This window comes from Naegleria lovaniensis (genome assembly GCF_003324165.1).
Source record: "Naegleria lovaniensis strain ATCC 30569 chromosome Unknown tig011, whole genome shotgun sequence".
NCBI classification, from domain to species: domain Eukaryota; phylum Heterolobosea; class Eutetramitea; order Acrasida; family Naegleriidae; genus Naegleria; species Naegleria lovaniensis.
This window is the reverse complement of record NW_025407833.1, coordinates 689,336-707,944: the sequence shown is the minus strand read 5'-3', so window position 1 is coordinate 707,944 and position 18,609 is coordinate 689,336. Positions and strand designations below refer to the sequence as shown.

Here is an 18,609-nt window from a genome sequence, read left to right as displayed (position 1 = left end):
TTTATTTCATCACACTCCATAGTATGGAATTGTTTTAGAGGTCTTTGAAAACCAAACATTGCGTTTACCAGTCGTTCGAAGGTGTGATACAATGTCATCCACTGATATCTTCTCTCCAACGAAAATCTTTGGAGTTGAGGACTTGAAAAAGAAGCTTGCCAATCCCTTGCTGTCTTCCAAAATCACCACCTTATCAAAGAAGGAGTCTAAAATGTGACGAATGGATGGTGCATCATCCGCAGTTAACTCTACAATAATATTGTCAATCATGTAGGATAGCGTTCTTAAAGCTCCCAAGAAAATATCGTCTGTTTTTTTCGAAACGTCTACTTTCAATAAATTAATATGTGTATCGGTTGAGAAGTAATCCTCATCAAGAGTTATCGTCTCCACAGAGTCAGGAGTAGTTTCATCGGTGTCAAATGGTGCAGTGACAACATTCGTCAAGTCAGCGACATATTTCTTCGAGTATTCAATTCGGGTGCCAGCTTCTTTCCACACAGCTAGATTTTTCACAGTCACTAATTTGTCGATATCATTCAAAGATGCTGAGCTCATTACAATTCCTGCCATTTGTGGCTGAATTTCGTATGCAATGACTCGACAACCATGTAATGCAGGCAGAATTGTGTAAAATCCTGCAAACGCTCCAATGTCCACAACGAGACATCGTTTTCGTGTTTTTTTTGACTCTTCTTTAAAACTAGCAATCAACATTCCAAATAATTCTTCAGTCGCTGTTTCCCAATTTCCATATTCAACCAAATGTTTCGAAAATCCTACATCTCTATTCGGATTCAAAACTCTCAAATAAAATGATGGGTTCGTATTTGTTTGTACGACATATCCCACCAATCTCGAATTCTTTTTATCATTTCTATAAATTGCATAAAGTGATTTTGGTCCTCCACTCATCATGATTGCATACAAGATCCAAAAACTCAATAGACATAAAAAAGAAATTACAATTATTTTCTGATAAGGAAATACAAATCGTTCCAAAAACGGAACTTTGGTCAATGATTTCACTCCAAAGCACTTCCTCAGTAAATTTCTTCCAATTCTCGGTACAATTTGACAACACCACGAATTTGAAATTCGTTCTAACCAACTCATTGAAAAAGCCTTTACCGCTTTTCCCGAAGAGGGATTTAAAAGATTATCATGATGATTTAAAATAGGTATGGTTTGTTCTGGGTCGTGATGATGATGAGCAATGTTGTTGTGATCGCCCGTTATATCGGAAGATGACATGGATGAACGGGTAGGTTGAATGGGATCTTCTTCCGAGGTAGGATGAGAAGAAGCTACACGATGTTGAACAGAACCACTCATGGATGATGATGAGACTACATGATTGGAAGTAGATGAAAGAGAAGAAGGAGCTTGTGATGAATCAGTTGCAGACATTTTTTTTCCCAAAGATGACAAAAATCAGTAATTATATCTATGTATTCATTGCAGAAATACAAGGAAAGACTATCTTCTAGGAAAGAAGAACACTACGATTTCAAGACCATTCATATAATTTGGTAGCCTTTTTAAAAGAGTTTGTTGCCTTGACTTTACAAAAAAAATGTCTCAAAAGGTTGTTGCTGTGTTTGGTGGTGTCGGTTCGTTGGGTCGGAATCTCATTCGGGCCATCAAACAGAAAAATTATATGGCCATCTCGATTGATTTGAAGGAAAATTCTGATGCTGATCATTCCATTGTGTTGAACAATCAATTGGATAAAAACAGTAAAAACAATACATTAAGCTTTCATGATGGTTCCGAGAATGAACAAGTCATTTCTCAGAAATTACAACAAATTCTTGCCAATAACAAATTGGATGCTGTGGTGAATGTTGCGGGTGGATTTGTTATGGGATCGTTGAAAGAAAAGCAATTGCTATCTCAGGTGGATGCCATGTGGAAAGTGAGCGTTCAATCATCGGTATTGAGTGCTTTGATTGCAAGTGCTCATTTGAAGGATGGTGGTTTGTTGGTGTTGCCAGGAGCTGCAGGAGCTCTGTCTCCAACACCACATACTATTGCATATGGATTGGCTAAAAACTCGGTTCATCATTTGGTGAGAAGTTTGGCTCATCCAGAGCAATGTGGATTGCCTGCTCATACGACAACCATTGGAATTGTTCCATCCATGTTAGATACTGAAGCAAATAGACAAGCCATGCCAAATGCTGACACTTCCAGCTGGACTCCGCTTGACCATGTTTCAAGTGAGCTCATCAAATGGTTGGAAAGTTCTTATACTGAAAGACCACCTTCTGGATCACTTGTCAAAATTGTCACATCCAAAGGAAATACTGATTTTATTGTGGAAAAGTAATACTTTGTTTGAACATTATAGTTTCTTTGAAATCGTGATTGAAAATTAAATTCAACAGATCATTATTTATTCAAAATTGTAACTCTATTTGGTTTTCTTGAAAAACGACTCGATGGTTTTTTGTTTTGCAGGTTTAGAAATCTCCTCTTTAACAAATATCACATCATCATCAGAGTCATTCGCTCGTGAGGTGTCTGTAGACGATGATTTTTCCTTACTGGACTTTTTAGAGGTCTTTTTCTTCTTTGGAGATGGTTCTGTATCGCTAGAGCTTGATTTCTTTTTGGTGGTGGGCGATGACACCTCATTCTTTTCTTCTGATTTTCGTTTCTTTTCTTTTTTGTCTTTCGGCGTTATGGCCGATGTTTTTCTTTTAGGGCTAATTGGTGGCTCTGGATATTCACACTTAAATCCTCTCTTGATGCATCTCGAGCACGCTGGTAATGTTCTACTGCATTTTCGATGAGATTCTTTACATTCCAAGCATGCATAATAGGCCTTTTCTTCGTCAGAAGCTTCATTCTCGTCCTTGTCAGAGGTGGAACTCTTTTTGGGTTTCTTTGGTTTTTTGGAAGACTTGTCAGTTTTTGCGGCTCGGTCTGTCTTGGATGCATTGTTTTTGTCATCCTTGCTCTCATAATGGTGTGCTAATTTCGGAGAAAAATCTGTATTATCCTGTGAAGAGGAAGAGGATATTTGACTTGAAACGGTACTCTGTGAAATTTGAGTTACGTCTGTTTTTGACAGAGTGTTATCGCTCATTCGATTCTTCTTGGAGTTTGTAGATTTTTCTGAACTATGAGAAGATTTCTCGTGATGGTCTTCGAACTCGAATTGTGATGAATTTTCTGTCTCTTTTTGTTCGCTTTTCTTTTTAGTGTCATCGTTGGTTGAGCTTGAGGAGATTGTTTTAGTACTTTGTTTGGAAAGCTGGTGTTTAGATGAAATGGATGATGGTAATGCCTCAAGCTCGGATGATTTTTGGTGTGATGATTTGGAATGATTGTTAGAAGTAATTTCAAAATTTTTAAAAGTATTCTCTGGTGGCAAAATTGTTTTGTGTTCTGTCTTTGGTTTTTCCATAGTTGTTGAGTGACCATTGAGCTCTGTTGATTTTGATGTCGATGAATAATTATTTTCAAAATTGTTGAAATTGTGAATAGGTGAAGAATGATCTTGTTGTGGATAATGTCTATGAGTTGTGGAATTATTCCGACCATTTCGTCTTTGTTTCAGCATTGACAATTTATGTTTCAGTCGAACTGCTTTTAAAGCTAAAGATGTTGGCTTTGGACTAGGTCCAATAGATTTGTTAGTTTCTAGATGTCTTAAACCAGTGCTACTACTTGTCGTTGCGTTATATCCATGATTATTAAAATTGCTATTGTGTTGAGTTGATTTCAAAGTTGGTCTTTCGTGCATGTCTTCTTCTCCTTCATCATCGGAATGACAACAAATTTCTTGAAAGGCTTGCCAATCCTCTTCCTCATCAGTGCTCTCTCCATTCCAATCCGCATCTTCATCATCGGCATCACCTAGTGCTTGATAGGAATTTGATCTTGACTGTTTCTCTTCTGTAGAAGGCGATAATCCTTCATCTGCACTATCGCTTGATTCCTCCACAAAAAAGTCATCATTCAGAACTTCATCATCATCGTCCTCATCTTCCATCAAGTTGTCCAACAAATTCCGAATAATATTTTCATCCATTAAATTATCTACTTGATTATCATCATGATGATTTGATGATGAACCATGAGTATGTTCTTCTTCATTCTCCTCTTCCTCTCGGAGCAAACTCGATAGAGCCAAAGCTCTTCTCTGTATCTCCTCGGGCGACCTTCCATTATTCATACTGCTCCGATGATGATTGGAATTTTCTGAAGATTTCAGAATGAATGATGAAAACGCCTCTTTCAAGGGCATGGTCGATGATGATGATTTTGGCTGTGTTTTCTTTGGCGTCATTTTTTTTTGAATTCGCTCGCTCTCTGACAAAACTTTTTGAATCATTTCAATATTGGATTGAGAAGGTTTACAAAATATTCACACAAAATACTCTTGATCAAGGTAATAACATTAGACACAAATTTGATACCTCAGAAAACGAGTATTCCTTAGTATATGCCCCATACATACATTCATGAAAACAATTTGTTTCAAATCCTTCATCTGTCACTCATCATCCAACAACAACAACAAAAAAAAATGTCAACAACCATCTCATCCCAACAACTTCCTTCAGTCGTCATTGACAACGGATCAGGCTTCATCAAAGCAGGTATTGCTGGCTACGAATCTCCCACCACTCGTTTCTCCAACATTATCGGCAAAGCCAAAGATTGTTCCGTTCTCGTTGGAACTGTCAATCGAGAATTCTATGTCGGACAAAGTGCCCAATCGAAAAGAGGTATTTTACAACTTTCATACACGATGGAACATGGTTTAATTGAAAATTATGATGCTTGGGAATCTGTCATTTCACACACGTATTACAGTGAATTGAAATTGGCACCTGAAGAACAACCATTATTGATGACAGATGCTCCATTGACTCCAAAAACACAACGTGAAAAGATGACTGAGATTTTAATGGAGAAATTGGAGGTTCCTGCGTTTTATTTGGGAATTCAGGGAGCTTTGGGTTTGATGGCAAGTGGAAGATTGACTGGAGTGTGTTTGGATGTGGGTGATGGTGCTACCAATGTTGTGCCCATGTATGATGGTCAATGTAAGTCTTTTTGGTGTGTGAATTTTTTTATATATTGGTTCATTATTTTGATCATTTGATATATATATTCATTTGGATGTTGATTTTGTGAAAATTTATTCATTGAAATGATTTGGGTATTGTTTTTATGAAATTTCTTGGTTCATGAAATCATGTGTAAATCTACAAAAACATTTTTGGAAAATGAATCATTTTGTGTGTGAATTTTTATAGTACTTCTCAATGCTGTACTCAGATTGAACATTGCAGGACGTGACGTGACTGGATATTTAATGAAAATGTTAAGTGAAAAAGATTACAATTTTCACACCACTTCCGAACACGAAATTATTAGAAATCTCAAAGAACAACACTGTTATGTTGCATTAGATTTCCAAGAAGAATTAGAAAAGGCAGATGAAAGTTCATCTCTCGATCAAAACTATGAATTACCGGATGGAACCATCGTGACTGTCAATTCAGAACGATTCCGAGCTCCTGAAGTTCTCTTCTATCCTCAACTCATTGGAATGGAATCTTCAGGAATTCACGAAGTGTTATTCGAATCCATTTCGAGATCACCCATTGACGTTCGTAAAACTCTCTATCATAATACAGTATTGACAGGTGGAAGTACGTTGATGGAAGGATTGGAAGATCGATTGACGAAAGAAATGACAGAAATGGCTCCATCCTCAATGGATATTCGTGTGGTCGCTACTCCTAATAGAGAAAATTTGACATGGATTGGTGGAAGTATAATGGCAACATTGTCTTCATTCTTTAATATGTGTATTACTAAGGATGAGTATTATGAACATGGTGCAGATATTGTTCATCACAAGGTTTTGATTTAATTGAGTGTGAAACGAAGGTGTGTTTGTTTCATTGTTGTGACAAGTGGCATTTTGAGTATTTTGTGCAAGTTACAATAAAAATCAGTGCGTGTACTTTGTAAATGGTATCATCATTGGGTGTTCAATGTTGTGTGGTCATTCCAATAAAGTTCCAAGTTCCTACCACCAATCTTTCAAACTCAAAGCATTGGATTGGATACTACAACACCTATCTTTCAAACTTGTTACACTTCATCAAGTTCTAAATTAAAATAGGATTCATGGATGAAGCTGTATAGGTTCCTATAAATACTTGCATCTCGTTTGCTCTTGGAGGTTCAACAACAAAAAAAAACAATTCAAACCACAAGTTTTGCAACACATATTCAACCAAATACGAAAATGATGCTTCCAGTAAACCTCCATGACAATGCCATCCAAGCATTTCAAAGTATGAGAATGGGAAAGGGTGATTTCAAAGATTGTAAATTCCTTGTCATGAAGAAACATCAAGAAGGTAACATCCAACTCGACGATGAGCTAAATGCCAAATGCCAAACTTTGGAAGATTTGACCAACTCTCTGCCAAACAATGAAACTAGATTCATTTGTTATCATTTACGGTTTGAAATGCCAAAAAGTCAAGAACATGAATCTGCACGTGAAGGCACTCGAAGCAAAATTGTGTTTTTAGTTTGGTGTCCTCCTGCCACACCTGTCAGAGAGAAATTCCAATTGGCTGCCTCAACAAAAACTGTCAAAGACAAGTTGAATGGTATTTTCGTGACTCATAATGCCTCGAGTAAGGCTGATTTGGACGAACAACAATTGATTGAAAGATGTTTAACCATTATGAAGTAAGATAGTCCTCATTGAAAATTATGGCTCCTGCTTGACATCGTTTAAGGGATTTTAACCCTCAAACAAAAATCTGTAAATAAAAAAGTTCAACATTTAGCATTCCATTCCATGAACCTAAAATAGTTTACTAGTTATTTCAAACTCCAACACTTGTGTGATTAATAAATTAATGAGAGTTTTTAGTATTACAAAAGTCACGACAACGCACTCAAATTACTTGGTGACTGCATGCATGGCCTTAGCAACAGTGGCAACATTGCTAGTATTCAAACCAGAGATACTGATTCTACCATCCTTAGTCATGTAAATGTGGTATTCCTCTCTCAATCTGTTGACTTGTTGCTCGTTCAAACCACTGTATGCAAACATACCAATTTGCTTGGTAATGTGAGACCAGTCACGAGTGCTTCCTGCAGCCTTCAATTCCTCAACCAATCGACTTCTCATGGTTTTAATTCTGTCAGCCAATTCCTTGACATCCTTCTCCCATTGAGCCTTCAATTGAGGACTATTCAAAACAGTAGTGACCAATCGAGCACCATGCACAGGTGGATTACTGTATTGAGTACGAATGATAATACCAAGTTGACTTTCAACATTCTTCTTTTCCTCAGCATTTTCACAAACCACAGAGAATGCACCAATACGTTGTCCGTACAAACCAAAGTTCTTGGCATAGGATTGACAGAGCATGATTTGATGACCTTCCTTCACAAACAAACGGAATGATTGAGCATCAGTGTTAGCATCACCAGAAGCAAATGCTTGATAAGCAGAGTCAAACAAGACATAGTGCTTCTTTTGCTTACAAATATCGGAAATTTGCTTCCAAGTATCCATGGATGGATCCACACCAGTTGGATTGTGAGCACAAGCATGCAACAAGATGACTGATTTCTCTGGAGCATTCTTCAAATCCTCCAAACATCCAGCAACATCCATTCCATTGGTCTTTTTATCAAAATATCGGTAGGTTGGAAGACGATCATCGGAGAATCCTTGAGCACGGAAAATGTTAAAGTGATTGACCCATGTTGGATTTGGGAAGTACACTTTGGTATCTGCTGGAAGGAACTTTTTGATGAAACAAGCAGAGAGACACAAACTACCAGTACCTGAAATGGCTTGCACTGTAGCAATAGTGTCCTTGTTCTCTCCGAAAGCAAATTTCTGAGTGGCCTTACAGAATTCTGGAACACCAGTAACTGGTGGATATTCATGATCTAAAGCCTTGTCGAAAATGATCTTCTCGGCCTCACGGACGGAAGTAAGAGTCTTTGGCTTACCCTCATCGGTACGATAAACACCTTCTCCTAGCAAGATCTTGTTTGGTGCAGTGTCTTGATTGAATTGAATGGTCAATTGTTTGATGGCATCAAGAGGAGCATATTGAACGTTGGCCCAAATACCTGCATTAACTTTGGAGGTGGAAAAGTAACGAGTTTGATGGCAATTGGTAGCCTTGCTCAAGATCAAACGACAAGTGTTCTTCATGATGATGGTAGTGATGGTAATAATAACAGATGGTTGATGGCTTGATGATGGGTACGGTTGTATGAAATTGTTTTTCAATCAATTTTGTGTTGATTATCAATTTCTGTGCGAGGCAATTGGCTTAATTTTTTTGTCCTATTTTTTCCTAACAACCACAACGCATGCGAAAGACATGACAATGAAATTTTCCATTGCCTCTAATAATCATTCATGTTCGTTACATGGAAAAGCAGTCATGATTCTGAACACTTGATAAGGAAGCAAATCATCGTGAGTGGAGGGCAGTTACAGTAAGAGGATGGTGGTTTCATATTGAGAGGAATGCTTATCATGATTACAAGAGAGAGAAGGATGGCCTTTTCAATAAAGAGAATTTTCTTTATTTGAACAAGTTGCTGAAAAGGGTTTTCAAAAGACATGTTGTTGATGATTAAGGTTCGTATGTTCGTGCTGGTTGTCCTCACTTTCGGGAACAGTATCATCGGTGCTGAATGATATACCTTGGAATGTCTGTATCCATCCTCAATCCTCTCTCGCTTCAATTTGAAAACAACCATGCGACACCTCACAATTTGCGTCAGATTGCCAAGTTCCGAAACCCAATTTTTTTGTAATCCAAACGATAAATTTTTTTTTAATTTAAAACACAAAAAAAAATTCGTTTTTGCTGATTCGCGTCGTGTGCTGTTATTGCGAACGTTTTTTGTACCGTCATCATCACCTATCGCTCGCTTTTTTTTGATACAACAAGAGTTTTTGTGTGCGTGATTTTGAAGAACAACAACAATAAGAATACTACGCGTAGTTTTGTGGAACAACTAATTATTGAACAGCTTTTTAGCACCCTCACTCGAATCATTACCATAACCGAAAATGAGTAGTATCAGTATGTTTGATATCAAGAGTAAAATTAAACAAATCAAAAACACGGTTCTTCAGATGACCCCACTGGAGATCAAAGTTAGAGAATGTACAAGCAACGATCCATGGGGAGTCAAGCAAACCGATAAACTTGAAGTGGCTGATCACACCTTCAACTATGAAGACTTCAAGCTCATCATGTCTGTCATTAGAATCAGATTGGCCGATGTTGGTAAAGACTGGAGACACGTTCAAAAGGGCATTCAACTCATGGAATTTTTGGTCATTCACGGCTCTGAAAGATGTTTGGATGAGGCCAGGGATATGACATCACTCATTCGTCACTTGAAGAACTTTAAATATGTTGATGATGAAGGAAAGGATTGGGGAGTTAACGTTAGAGATGCTGCCAAACACTTTTTGGAATTCATCAAAAACGAAGAGGCCATTAAAGAAGAGAGAGAAAAGGCCAAGGAAGAAAAGAGCAAGTATGAAGGCTTCTCCAGAACTGAAGCCAAATACAAGGCTCGCTCCTCAGGATCCTCCTCGTCAGAGAAGAAGAAGAAACCACAAACCACTAGCTATGATGATGACGACTATGAAGCTCCAAAGAAATCCACTTCTCGTTCCAGCATGGATGACGACGAGTATCGTAGAGATGACGATGATGAGAGAAGAAGCTCACCACCTCCAAAATCTACCTCAACAACAAGTGGAGCAAGACCAAGAAGACCATCCACAGGAACCGAACCACAAGCAACAGTCGTGAAACAACAACCACAACAACAAAAAGAGGATACTCTCATTGATTTCTTTGACACTCAACCAACTGGCCCAACAAATACAGGATTCGGAAACAATGCATTCGGAAACAACTCTGGTTTTGGAAACAACAACAACTTTGGTTTTAACAACCAACAACAACAACAACAACAATTTGCAAACACTGCAAATACTTCTGGTGGTGGTTTCAATCCAAGAGGTGGTAACACAAGTGGAGGATTCAACCCAAGAGGTGGTAACACTGCTCCATCGTTCGGAGGAAATCAACAACAAACCAATGATTTTGAAGCTAACTTTGATAGCTCTGGATTTGATGATGCATTCGGAAATAGCGACTCTTTCGGCACTGGCTCTACACAAGAAAAGAAGGACTCTACATTGTTTGATCTTTCCAGCGGATTGGTCAATTTGGATTTGAATGATTCTGGAAAGAAGCAACCTCAACAACAACAACAAAATAGTCAACCACAAACAACCAATATGACTCTCAAGGAGTTGAAGAGATTGCAAGGAACAACAACTCCACCAAACAAGCCACCAACAATGAACACGTCATCATTCAATACACCATCCTTCCCACCAAGCAATCAACCTTGGGGTAATACACAACCTCCAATGGGCGGCTATGGTCACCCTCCAATGGGAGGCAACTGGAACAACACTCCACCAATGGGAGGAGGCGGTTATCCACCTAGAAATCAACCACCATCAGGAATGGGCTATCAGCCACCACAAGGAAATGCACAATGGAATATGAACAACCAACCAAGACCAAACACCAATACCAATGCTGGTGGTTTTGACTTCTTCTAAATTAATTGTTGCAATAAAAGATCCTTAATATTTTAAAGAATGGTGTGTGAGATTGAAATTTACAACGTTTGACGTTATTTACACTAACTTTGATGACAACGTTTACTCTAATTGTCACAGGTCTTGTGTGAAGGAAGGATTTTAACTAGTGTGGTATCTTTATTGTTTTGGAGCGTCTGTGGTTACAACTTCTGTAGACGAGCTTTGTGTTTGCTGCTCGTTCGACGAAGTTGGAGAATTTGATTTAGGACCTTGTGAATTGGCAGAAACAACAAAATCAGACATTTTTGAAGCAACATGCCTAAAAAATTGGTGAAAGGCAAGAAAATTGCCTTTGCCTCTTCTAAATTCAATAATTAATAAAGAATCGGAAACAGTTTTCAAAATTGCAACGTTCATCGTAATTACAGTGTCAGCCATATTCATGTAGCATTTGATAAGGGTGGTTCCCTTGAATTTGGGATTTGCTCGCTCGTTTTTCAATATTTGGAATACTTTTTCAGAAATTTCTTCTGTTTTTCCTAGGGCAACCAACCGCGTTTGTCTCCTTATTAGCAGTGCGTCTTGGCCTGTAGCCATCTTTGAAATCGATCCCATCACAAATTGTGACGCTAAATCAAAAGCATTCATCCGAACCTCAGATGGTGGTTTTGGTGTGGATGAAGATGGAAGTTGATCGACCTCCTTGTAGAAGCTATCTTTTACGGCGTTTTTTATATCTGAATTAGATAGCTCTATTTTAGATTGAATATGTGGCATTATGACTGCAAACTCTTCCTTATATCCTCTGTTAGGAATAATAAAATGACAGTGTTGGTTGAATAGGAACTCAAATCACAGACACAAATGAGATGATACTTACATTTGGAACCATTTAGATGCCTTGATTTGAGCAATGGTATATCGTTTCTTTGGATTCACCTGCAACATGCTTGAGATTAAATGTTTTGCTTCTTTTGAAAGATGTATGGGATAATCAACCTTTCCACTTTCTATTTTTTTAAATAATACATTAATATTCCTGTCATCAAAGGGTAGTCCTATTAAGGTTCATTGGTGATCAACAAGATCTCAGCCTCATGGGTATATAACAACTTACTTCCAGTTAGCATTACATAAAGAATCACTCCAAGTGACCAAATGTCTGAAATGAAACCGTCATAACCCTTTTCTTTGATGACTTCAGGCGAGACATAGTTTGGTGTTCCGCATGTTGTTTTCAATAGTTGTGATTTTCCGAGTTTGTTTGGTACAATACTACTAAGTCCAAAGTCCTATTGGTGAATTTCAAAAATATGCAGATGGATCAAAAATTACGAAATGTACAAGTCAGGCATGATGAGTCGTTTTTTGTTAGCCCTACTTGTGATCTCAACTTACCGTAATTTTGAGCCGATCGGTCGAATCCAACAATAAATTTTCTGGTTTCAAATCTCGATGAGCAATTCCCTGATTATGACAATATTCGACTGCAGACACGAGTTGATGGAAATATCGCCTTGCTGTAATTTCATCAAACTTCTCCGCAGCAACAATACGGTCAAACAGCTCTCCTCCCGTTACTAACTCCATAATGACATACATATTATTCTCCGTTTGTAGCACTTCTTTCAATTTTACAATGTTCGGATGTTTCATTATTTTCATGATGGCAATTTCTCGTTTCAACTGCGTTTCCATCTGCTCCTTTTTTATATAACTCAAATTCATAATCTTAATCGCATACGTTTCTCCCGTCTCCAAATCTCTCCCAAACTTGACTTTGGAGTATTTGCCTTGTCCCAACGTTCTCATAATTTCATAGTTCGCCACGATTTTAACCATTTTTTTTTTAAGGTTCATTTAATGGTGCCGCTTCCAGTTGTAAATCTCCGGCGCCAACTCTGCACCATTTTTGTGAGAGAAAAAACAAAATTATCGTTCCGGTTGTTGTAGTTATGATGGTCATGCTGATGATGAAGAATGTAAAGTATCTCTGGGTGGATGGAACATTCAATGAAGGGTTGAGTTTTTCTTGATCGTTTGAGGTCGAGTGAGGTTTTTGGATTTACAGTAACCCAATGTAAATGCCCAAGTTCATCTAAAAGGGCGTTCCTGATCAAAGGTAATATCGGAGGGGCTTTCTCATCAAGCATCTCAAGACTTGATGATCATCATCAACATGTCATCCACATTTTCATCAAACCACAAAAAATTTCAACAGTCATTAACATCATCAACAAGAAAATTTTCACATCATGATGGCTCAACAAGTCAAACTCGCCGATTCTAACTGTGCTCTCATTGGATCTTCATTGGATATGGCGGCGCAATTGGTACTAGAAACCTGTCAGATATTCGTCAATCCCACGTCAGCTGATTTGAGTAAACTCCAAAGGAATCAAAAATAAAATGAGTGAGTCTCTTCCTGATTGGTTTGCAAGGGTTTGAAGAACCGAAGCAACTTGGGTTCTTACTGCAACAACAGACAAACTGAAACGAAATATAGAGGCCATAGGACGTTACACCATTATTCGCTTCAGCTGAAGCTTGTAAAACAACAGCGTGCCAACGAACAGCTCACGGAAGACAGATCCTTGCTAGCACCCTAAACCAGAACTATTACCAATTCTACTGCATGACATTCAACGAATAAATTTTTTTATGCTTTCATATTCATTTTTGACTTGACGAATATCTGACAGGTTTTTAGTGCGCTTCAACGTCGGATGCGCCGCCATACTCGTGTTCGTGCAGCAAGAACAGCCGATGAATGGAAAGGAGCTGGCGATCACGCAGGATTGTCCATTTGGCGAATTGAACAATTCAAGGTCAAGCCTGTACCAAAGAATGAATATGGAAACTTTTTTGATGGTGACTCCTATATTGTGTTGAATACTGTGATTGATAAGAATGGGAAAAAATCCTATGATATTCACTTTTGGTTGGGAAAATTGACCAGTATTGATGAAGTAAGTTTTGAAATAATGTCATCATCAACGCTGATCATGACAATCACTTGATTATTTAATAATTTCAAAATTATTTTCATGATGGCATCTCGATCATTTCTAAAACACTTATCATGACAATACTATCAATTTTGATCTCATCATGAACGTTTAATGTGACAATTTTCACACACATTGCAATTGATCTCTCCATCTCATGCTAATTGAATTCCTCAACTCCTACACAGATGGGAGTTGCAGCATACAAGACAGTTGAACTCGATGATTTGCTCGGCACTCTTCCAAAGGAACATCGTGAAGTACAAGGAACTGAAAGCGATCTTTTCCTTTCCTACTTCCAAACTTGTAATAAGAATTCTGGACTACGTGTCGTTCATGGTGGTACTGCTACTGGATTCACACACGTCGATAGTGAGCTTGAAAAGGGAAGATCAACTGCAAGCGATAAGGGAGTCGTCACATTGTGGCATGTGAAGGGACGTAAGAATGTTCGTGTCTATGAAGTCTCTCCAAAATGTGCCTCCCTCAACAAGGGTGATGCTTTCATTCTTGACGCTCGAAACAAGATTTTCGTTTGGGTTGGAGAGGAGGCATCTCCTCAGGAAAAGTACAAGACTGCCACTGTTGTGACAGCCATGCAAGACGATCGTTCCGATTCTGCACAAGTATTCCATGTTGGTGCTGGATCCAAGAACGAACGAGATTTGAAGGCAGAGGAAGAATTCTTCTCCTTATTGAAGGGATCTCCAAGTGATGTCCAAAATGCAATTCCAGACAATGCTAGCTTAATTCCTCAAGAAGCAAAACAAAAGAGATTATTCCGTGTGAGTGACGCTAGTGGTAGTATTGTGTGTACACTTGTTGGCGAAGGAGATCAAATTCAAAAGTCCTTGTTGAACGAAAATGATGTCTTTATCTTGGATTCTGGTCTTCATGTCTTTATTTGGGTTGGTGACAAGAGCAGCAAACAAGAAAAGACAAATGCCATGCCTTTAGCCATTAATTACGTTGCAAAGAGAGGATATTTACCTAATGTACCAATTACAAGAGAAGTTGAAGGATTGGAAAGCCAACAATTCCTCTCTGCTCTCTCCAAATAATTTGAATCTTTGGATGTAATAAAATGTTGTGGAATCAATTTGGCACAACTGTCAAACTTCAATATCAAAAACATGTTTAAAAAAAATACAGAGATATGGAAAACTACTAGTATGTTTCATGATTATCTAACCAGTTGTCACGGATTGAGTCATCCTGTGTTTCCGTCATTTCATGTGCGCTTCTGTGAATTAGTGTCATTAAAATTTTGGGAAGAGGTTCCGAAGGTATGTCTGATCATTTCTCGGATACCATCACACCCTTCTTAATTCATCAATGAACAATCTAATCCCATTCATAATTTATAACAATAATATTATGACTATTATATATTTATATATTCTTCATATGATGAATTTGGATTTCACACACTCACATCGTTCGTTCACACAGGACAAGTCGTATTAGCCGAACATAAAAAAACACAAGAACAAATTGCCATCAAACGTATGGAATGGGCAAGTTACGAAGATGCCAATATTCATCTCAACGAAGCTCAGAAACTCCGAGATCTCTCTCATAAAAATATTATCAAATATTTGAGTGTCTTTCTTCATCAATATTCAAAGAAGGCAGAGACACTCTATGTGTGTTTGTGTTTGGAATATTGTCCTGGAGGAGATTTACAACAATTGATAACGTCAACGATTAAGAAAGGAAAGATGAAAGAAGAGGCTATTGTCAATTATGCAGAACAAATTGCAGAGGGATTACGATATTTACATGAACATAATATTATACGTAGGTGTAATATTGTTATTTATACATGTTGTTCTTTGAATTCTGATGGTTGAATAATGCGTGTGTGTGTATGTGAATGTATATGTGTATATATATGTGTATATATATGTGTGAATGTATATGTATGTATATATATGTGTGTGTGTGAATGATGAAATTATACTAGATCGAGATTTGTAAGTGTTTAAGGTGTTTAAGGAATTTATAATGAAAATATTGGTCTCATATTTTCTTCAATAGAAAACCTCAAAACATTTTAATTGCTTCGGATGGTGTGTTGAAAATTGGAGATTTTGGAATTTCTCGAGAAATTTCAACACATTCCATTCCCAAGACTCAATGCGGTACTTTGGAATATATGAGTTATGAAATGCTTAATAAGGAGCCCTATGATCAACTCACAGACATGTATTCTTATGGAGTGTAAGTTGGAACAGTATGAGTGGCACTTGTGGACACATCCAAATATATATATATGGAAATCAAAGAATTCTTTTTCAAATGATGATTGGCAAGTCCATCATGTTTTCAATGGAACTTCGAAAAAATCCAAATCTTTTTATGGACTTGGAACATCAATGTATCGAAGATTTAGGATATTCTCGTGATCTCTTTCAATTAGCCAAATCATTGGTGAGTTATGACACTCGTGAGAGACCTTCTGCTGAACAATGTTTGAAAAAATTGAATCGATTGAAAGCTCATTCTAGTAAGCATCATGGAAAACTTAATCTAGTCTTGCAAGATTTTAAGGCCTTGACCAATGATTTGAAATTACGAGTTTTTGCATTTCTTCATATTGAAGACATGTATCATATGGGTGAGTATATGATTATTTATGAACCAACTATGTGTGAAATGAATGATTATTATTGTGCTATGAAATGAATATGATACAAAGGTCTTACATGTATGGAATTTTATAATTTATGGGAACAACATGTAAGTGTCAACAAATTTCAAATCACAATTTAATATATGGTTCATCATCATGAATAACAACCACCTGTGAACCTTCTGACGACAATGACGACTACAACTACTACGACAATGACAGTGGTGGAAATTACTCATTACATCTACCAAGCTTGGAAAAGAAATTACCAAATCACTCTTACAAGAATCTCAAGGAGTAGGATCATCCTCTCCAACTTGCTCCTCATCACGTCGAAAACGATCAGGAAGTGCAAAAAGTTCTCATTCCGATCTCTCCAATGTTCACAACACAAATTCTTCAAGTATCATGAACACGACCATTCGTGCCTTAAATTTGAGCATTACAAGTTCGAGCAGTGTCCACAATTCTTTGGAAATTAATATTTTTAAACAACAAGTTTTCAATTATGTGAAATTTCAAAAACCTAAAAAGAGACGAGACATGAATAAGAGAGGACGGAACGTGGTGAGTGAAATACATCCTTCACAAATCGATGAAGCTGCTTTATTTATGGCTCGTTCCTTAATGTTTGGATTTTCGAGTCTTTCTAATGATGAAGAATTATCTCAACGAAATGATCATCAGAACAACAATTCCAAAGTTTTCATGAATTCTCGAGTTGAGCAGCAACAACAACAACAACAACCACCACTAAATACTTTGATTCAAAAGAGGAAGAATAACATTGAAGGGCATGTTTCTTCTTCTCCCATTTCCATGGATTCTCCTCAAAGTAATAGTAGTAGTAGCAGCACAGCAACGACAACAATCACTGAAAAATCATCATCCTTAGAAGACACAAGAGATTTGAAACATGATCTGAAAAAAATTCCACCCCATACACGTCACGACGTATCACATGCTTCGTCACGATCATTCATGTCCTCATTGCATCCCTTATTGAAATATATTTTTAACATTTCACATCCATTGGAATTTTCGGAAGAGGAGAAGGATGGAAAAAATTATAGAGATCATGTAGAATCGAAAATATCTAAAGAAGCCATTCTATTTCTTTGTAAACTTGTCATCAAATATGGATGTAAATATGGCCGAGTGTATGTGAATGTGAAATTTCCAGTCGATGCTCAACCTAAAGAAATTCAAGCACTTTCGATTTGGCAAGATCCCTACAATACAAAAGGAATTGGATTTTGGAGAATGTTAAAATTGGGTATTGTCAAGGCACCCAAAAGTTTGTAAGTAGATTAATTTCCAAATTTTTTCTTGTATGTTTGTTTTACCGAAATGATGTCAATCTTGTATCTCTATATTTGTCAATCACACACACACATATACACGACTCACGACTGCATACCATTGGCAAATAATGCACCTTCAAACAATTGTAAATCATGATTATTATTGAAACACTACACACAGAGGTCTTAAATCCATTTATCGATCCATTAAGGCAGCCGAATGTATGGAAAACATTCATTCTCAACTCATGCCCATCCATGAAAAACCTCATTGGACTCTCCTTGCCCTTCTCGTTTCACCTCTCGAACGAAAGAAAGGTCTCGGAAGTGAAGTATTAATGCCCATTCTGAGAGCTAGCGATGAAGCCACGTTACCCATCTTTACCATTTTGTATCATCATCAAGAAGAAGAACCATGTACACACGAGAAGGTCATTAAGGAATTGAGTGAGAATCGAGACCGAACGAACAAGAAATATAACCAAGAACGAGATGCATTGAGTGTGGTGTCTTATGGCGGCGCATCCGACGTTGAAGCGCACTAAAAACCTGTCAGATATTCGTCAAGTCAAAAATGAATATGAAAGCATAAAAAAATTTATTCGTTGAATGTCATGCAGTAGAATTGGTAATAGTTCTGGTTTAGGGTGCTAGCAAGGATCTGTCTTCCGTGAGCTGTTCGTTGGCACGCTGTTGTTTTACAAGCTTCAGCTGAAGCGAATAATGGTGTAACGTCCTATGGCCTCTATATTTCGTTTCAGTTTGTCTGTTGTTGCAGTAAGAACCCAAGTTGCTTCGGTTCTTCAAACCCTTGCAAACCAATCAGGAAGAGACTCACTCATTTTATTTTTGATTCCTTTGGAGTTTACTCAAATCAGCTGACGTGGGATTGACGAATATCTGACAGGTTTCTAGTACCAATTGCGCCGCCATAGAGACATGGATTTGAAGTGAAAGACCATTTTACATCACCCTCTCATGGACCTGCTT

General features: G+C 37.6%; 10 protein-coding genes across 10 annotated transcripts; 6 read left to right on the top strand and 4 right to left on the bottom strand.

Annotated features, from left to right (window-relative positions):
- Positions 1–9: 9 nt before the first annotated feature.
- Positions 10–1,410, bottom strand: C9374_001067 (uncharacterized protein; the record flags this gene model as incomplete). The annotated part of the gene is made up of 1 exon (XM_044686239.1): positions 10–1,410. One exon carries the CDS (start codon positions 1,408–1,410, stop codon positions 10–12), a length of 1,401 nt encoding a protein of 466 aa, XP_044552209.1.
- Positions 1,411–1,576: 166 nt separating this feature from the next.
- Positions 1,577–2,332, top strand: C9374_001066 (uncharacterized protein; the record flags this gene model as incomplete). The annotated part of the gene is made up of 1 exon (XM_044686228.1): positions 1,577–2,332. The coding sequence occupies one exon, from the start codon at positions 1,577–1,579 to the stop codon at positions 2,330–2,332; it is 756 nt and encodes a 251-aa protein (XP_044552208.1).
- Positions 2,333–2,416: 84 nt separating this feature from the next.
- On the bottom strand, positions 2,417–4,300 carry C9374_001065 (uncharacterized protein; the record flags this gene model as incomplete). Its single annotated transcript, XM_044686217.1, has 1 exon — positions 2,417–4,300. The coding sequence occupies one exon, from the start codon at positions 4,298–4,300 to the stop codon at positions 2,417–2,419; it is 1,884 nt and encodes a 627-aa protein (XP_044552207.1).
- A 240-nt stretch (positions 4,301–4,540) lies between these two features.
- On the top strand, positions 4,541–5,899 carry C9374_001064 (uncharacterized protein; the record flags this gene model as incomplete). Its single annotated transcript, XM_044686206.1, has 2 exons — positions 4,541–5,063; positions 5,277–5,899. 2 exons carry the CDS (start codon positions 4,541–4,543, stop codon positions 5,897–5,899), a joined length of 1,146 nt encoding a protein of 381 aa, XP_044552206.1.
- Positions 5,900–6,280: 381 nt separating this feature from the next.
- Positions 6,281–6,739, top strand: C9374_001063 (uncharacterized protein; the record flags this gene model as incomplete). Its single annotated transcript, XM_044686195.1, has 1 exon — positions 6,281–6,739. The coding sequence occupies one exon, from the start codon at positions 6,281–6,283 to the stop codon at positions 6,737–6,739; it is 459 nt and encodes a 152-aa protein (XP_044552205.1).
- A 213-nt stretch (positions 6,740–6,952) lies between these two features.
- On the bottom strand, positions 6,953–8,233 carry C9374_001062 (uncharacterized protein; the record flags this gene model as incomplete). Its single annotated transcript, XM_044686184.1, has 1 exon — positions 6,953–8,233. The coding sequence occupies one exon, from the start codon at positions 8,231–8,233 to the stop codon at positions 6,953–6,955; it is 1,281 nt and encodes a 426-aa protein (XP_044552204.1).
- Positions 8,234–9,106: 873 nt separating this feature from the next.
- C9374_001061 (uncharacterized protein) lies at positions 9,107–10,690 on the top strand (the record flags this gene model as incomplete). Its single annotated transcript, XM_044686173.1, has 1 exon — positions 9,107–10,690. The coding sequence occupies one exon, from the start codon at positions 9,107–9,109 to the stop codon at positions 10,688–10,690; it is 1,584 nt and encodes a 527-aa protein (XP_044552203.1).
- A 159-nt stretch (positions 10,691–10,849) lies between these two features.
- Positions 10,850–12,514, bottom strand: C9374_001060 (uncharacterized protein; the record flags this gene model as incomplete). The annotated part of the gene is made up of 4 exons (XM_044686162.1): positions 10,850–11,477; positions 11,553–11,730; positions 11,790–11,964; positions 12,071–12,514. The coding sequence occupies 4 exons, from the start codon at positions 12,512–12,514 to the stop codon at positions 10,850–10,852; spliced, it is 1,425 nt and encodes a 474-aa protein (XP_044552202.1).
- An 884-nt stretch (positions 12,515–13,398) lies between these two features.
- C9374_001059 (uncharacterized protein) lies at positions 13,399–14,741 on the top strand (the record flags this gene model as incomplete). The annotated part of the gene is made up of 2 exons (XM_044686150.1): positions 13,399–13,641; positions 13,869–14,741. 2 exons carry the CDS (start codon positions 13,399–13,401, stop codon positions 14,739–14,741), a joined length of 1,116 nt encoding a protein of 371 aa, XP_044552201.1.
- A 95-nt stretch (positions 14,742–14,836) lies between these two features.
- Positions 14,837–18,164, top strand: C9374_001058 (uncharacterized protein; the record flags this gene model as incomplete). Its single annotated transcript, XM_044686139.1, has 9 exons — positions 14,837–14,850; positions 14,935–14,966; positions 15,133–15,480; positions 15,647–15,656; positions 15,721–15,903; positions 15,969–16,300; positions 16,382–16,422; positions 16,538–17,616; positions 17,801–18,164. 9 exons carry the CDS (start codon positions 14,837–14,839, stop codon positions 18,162–18,164), a joined length of 2,403 nt encoding a protein of 800 aa, XP_044552200.1.
- Between the last annotated feature and the right edge of the window lie 445 nt (positions 18,165–18,609).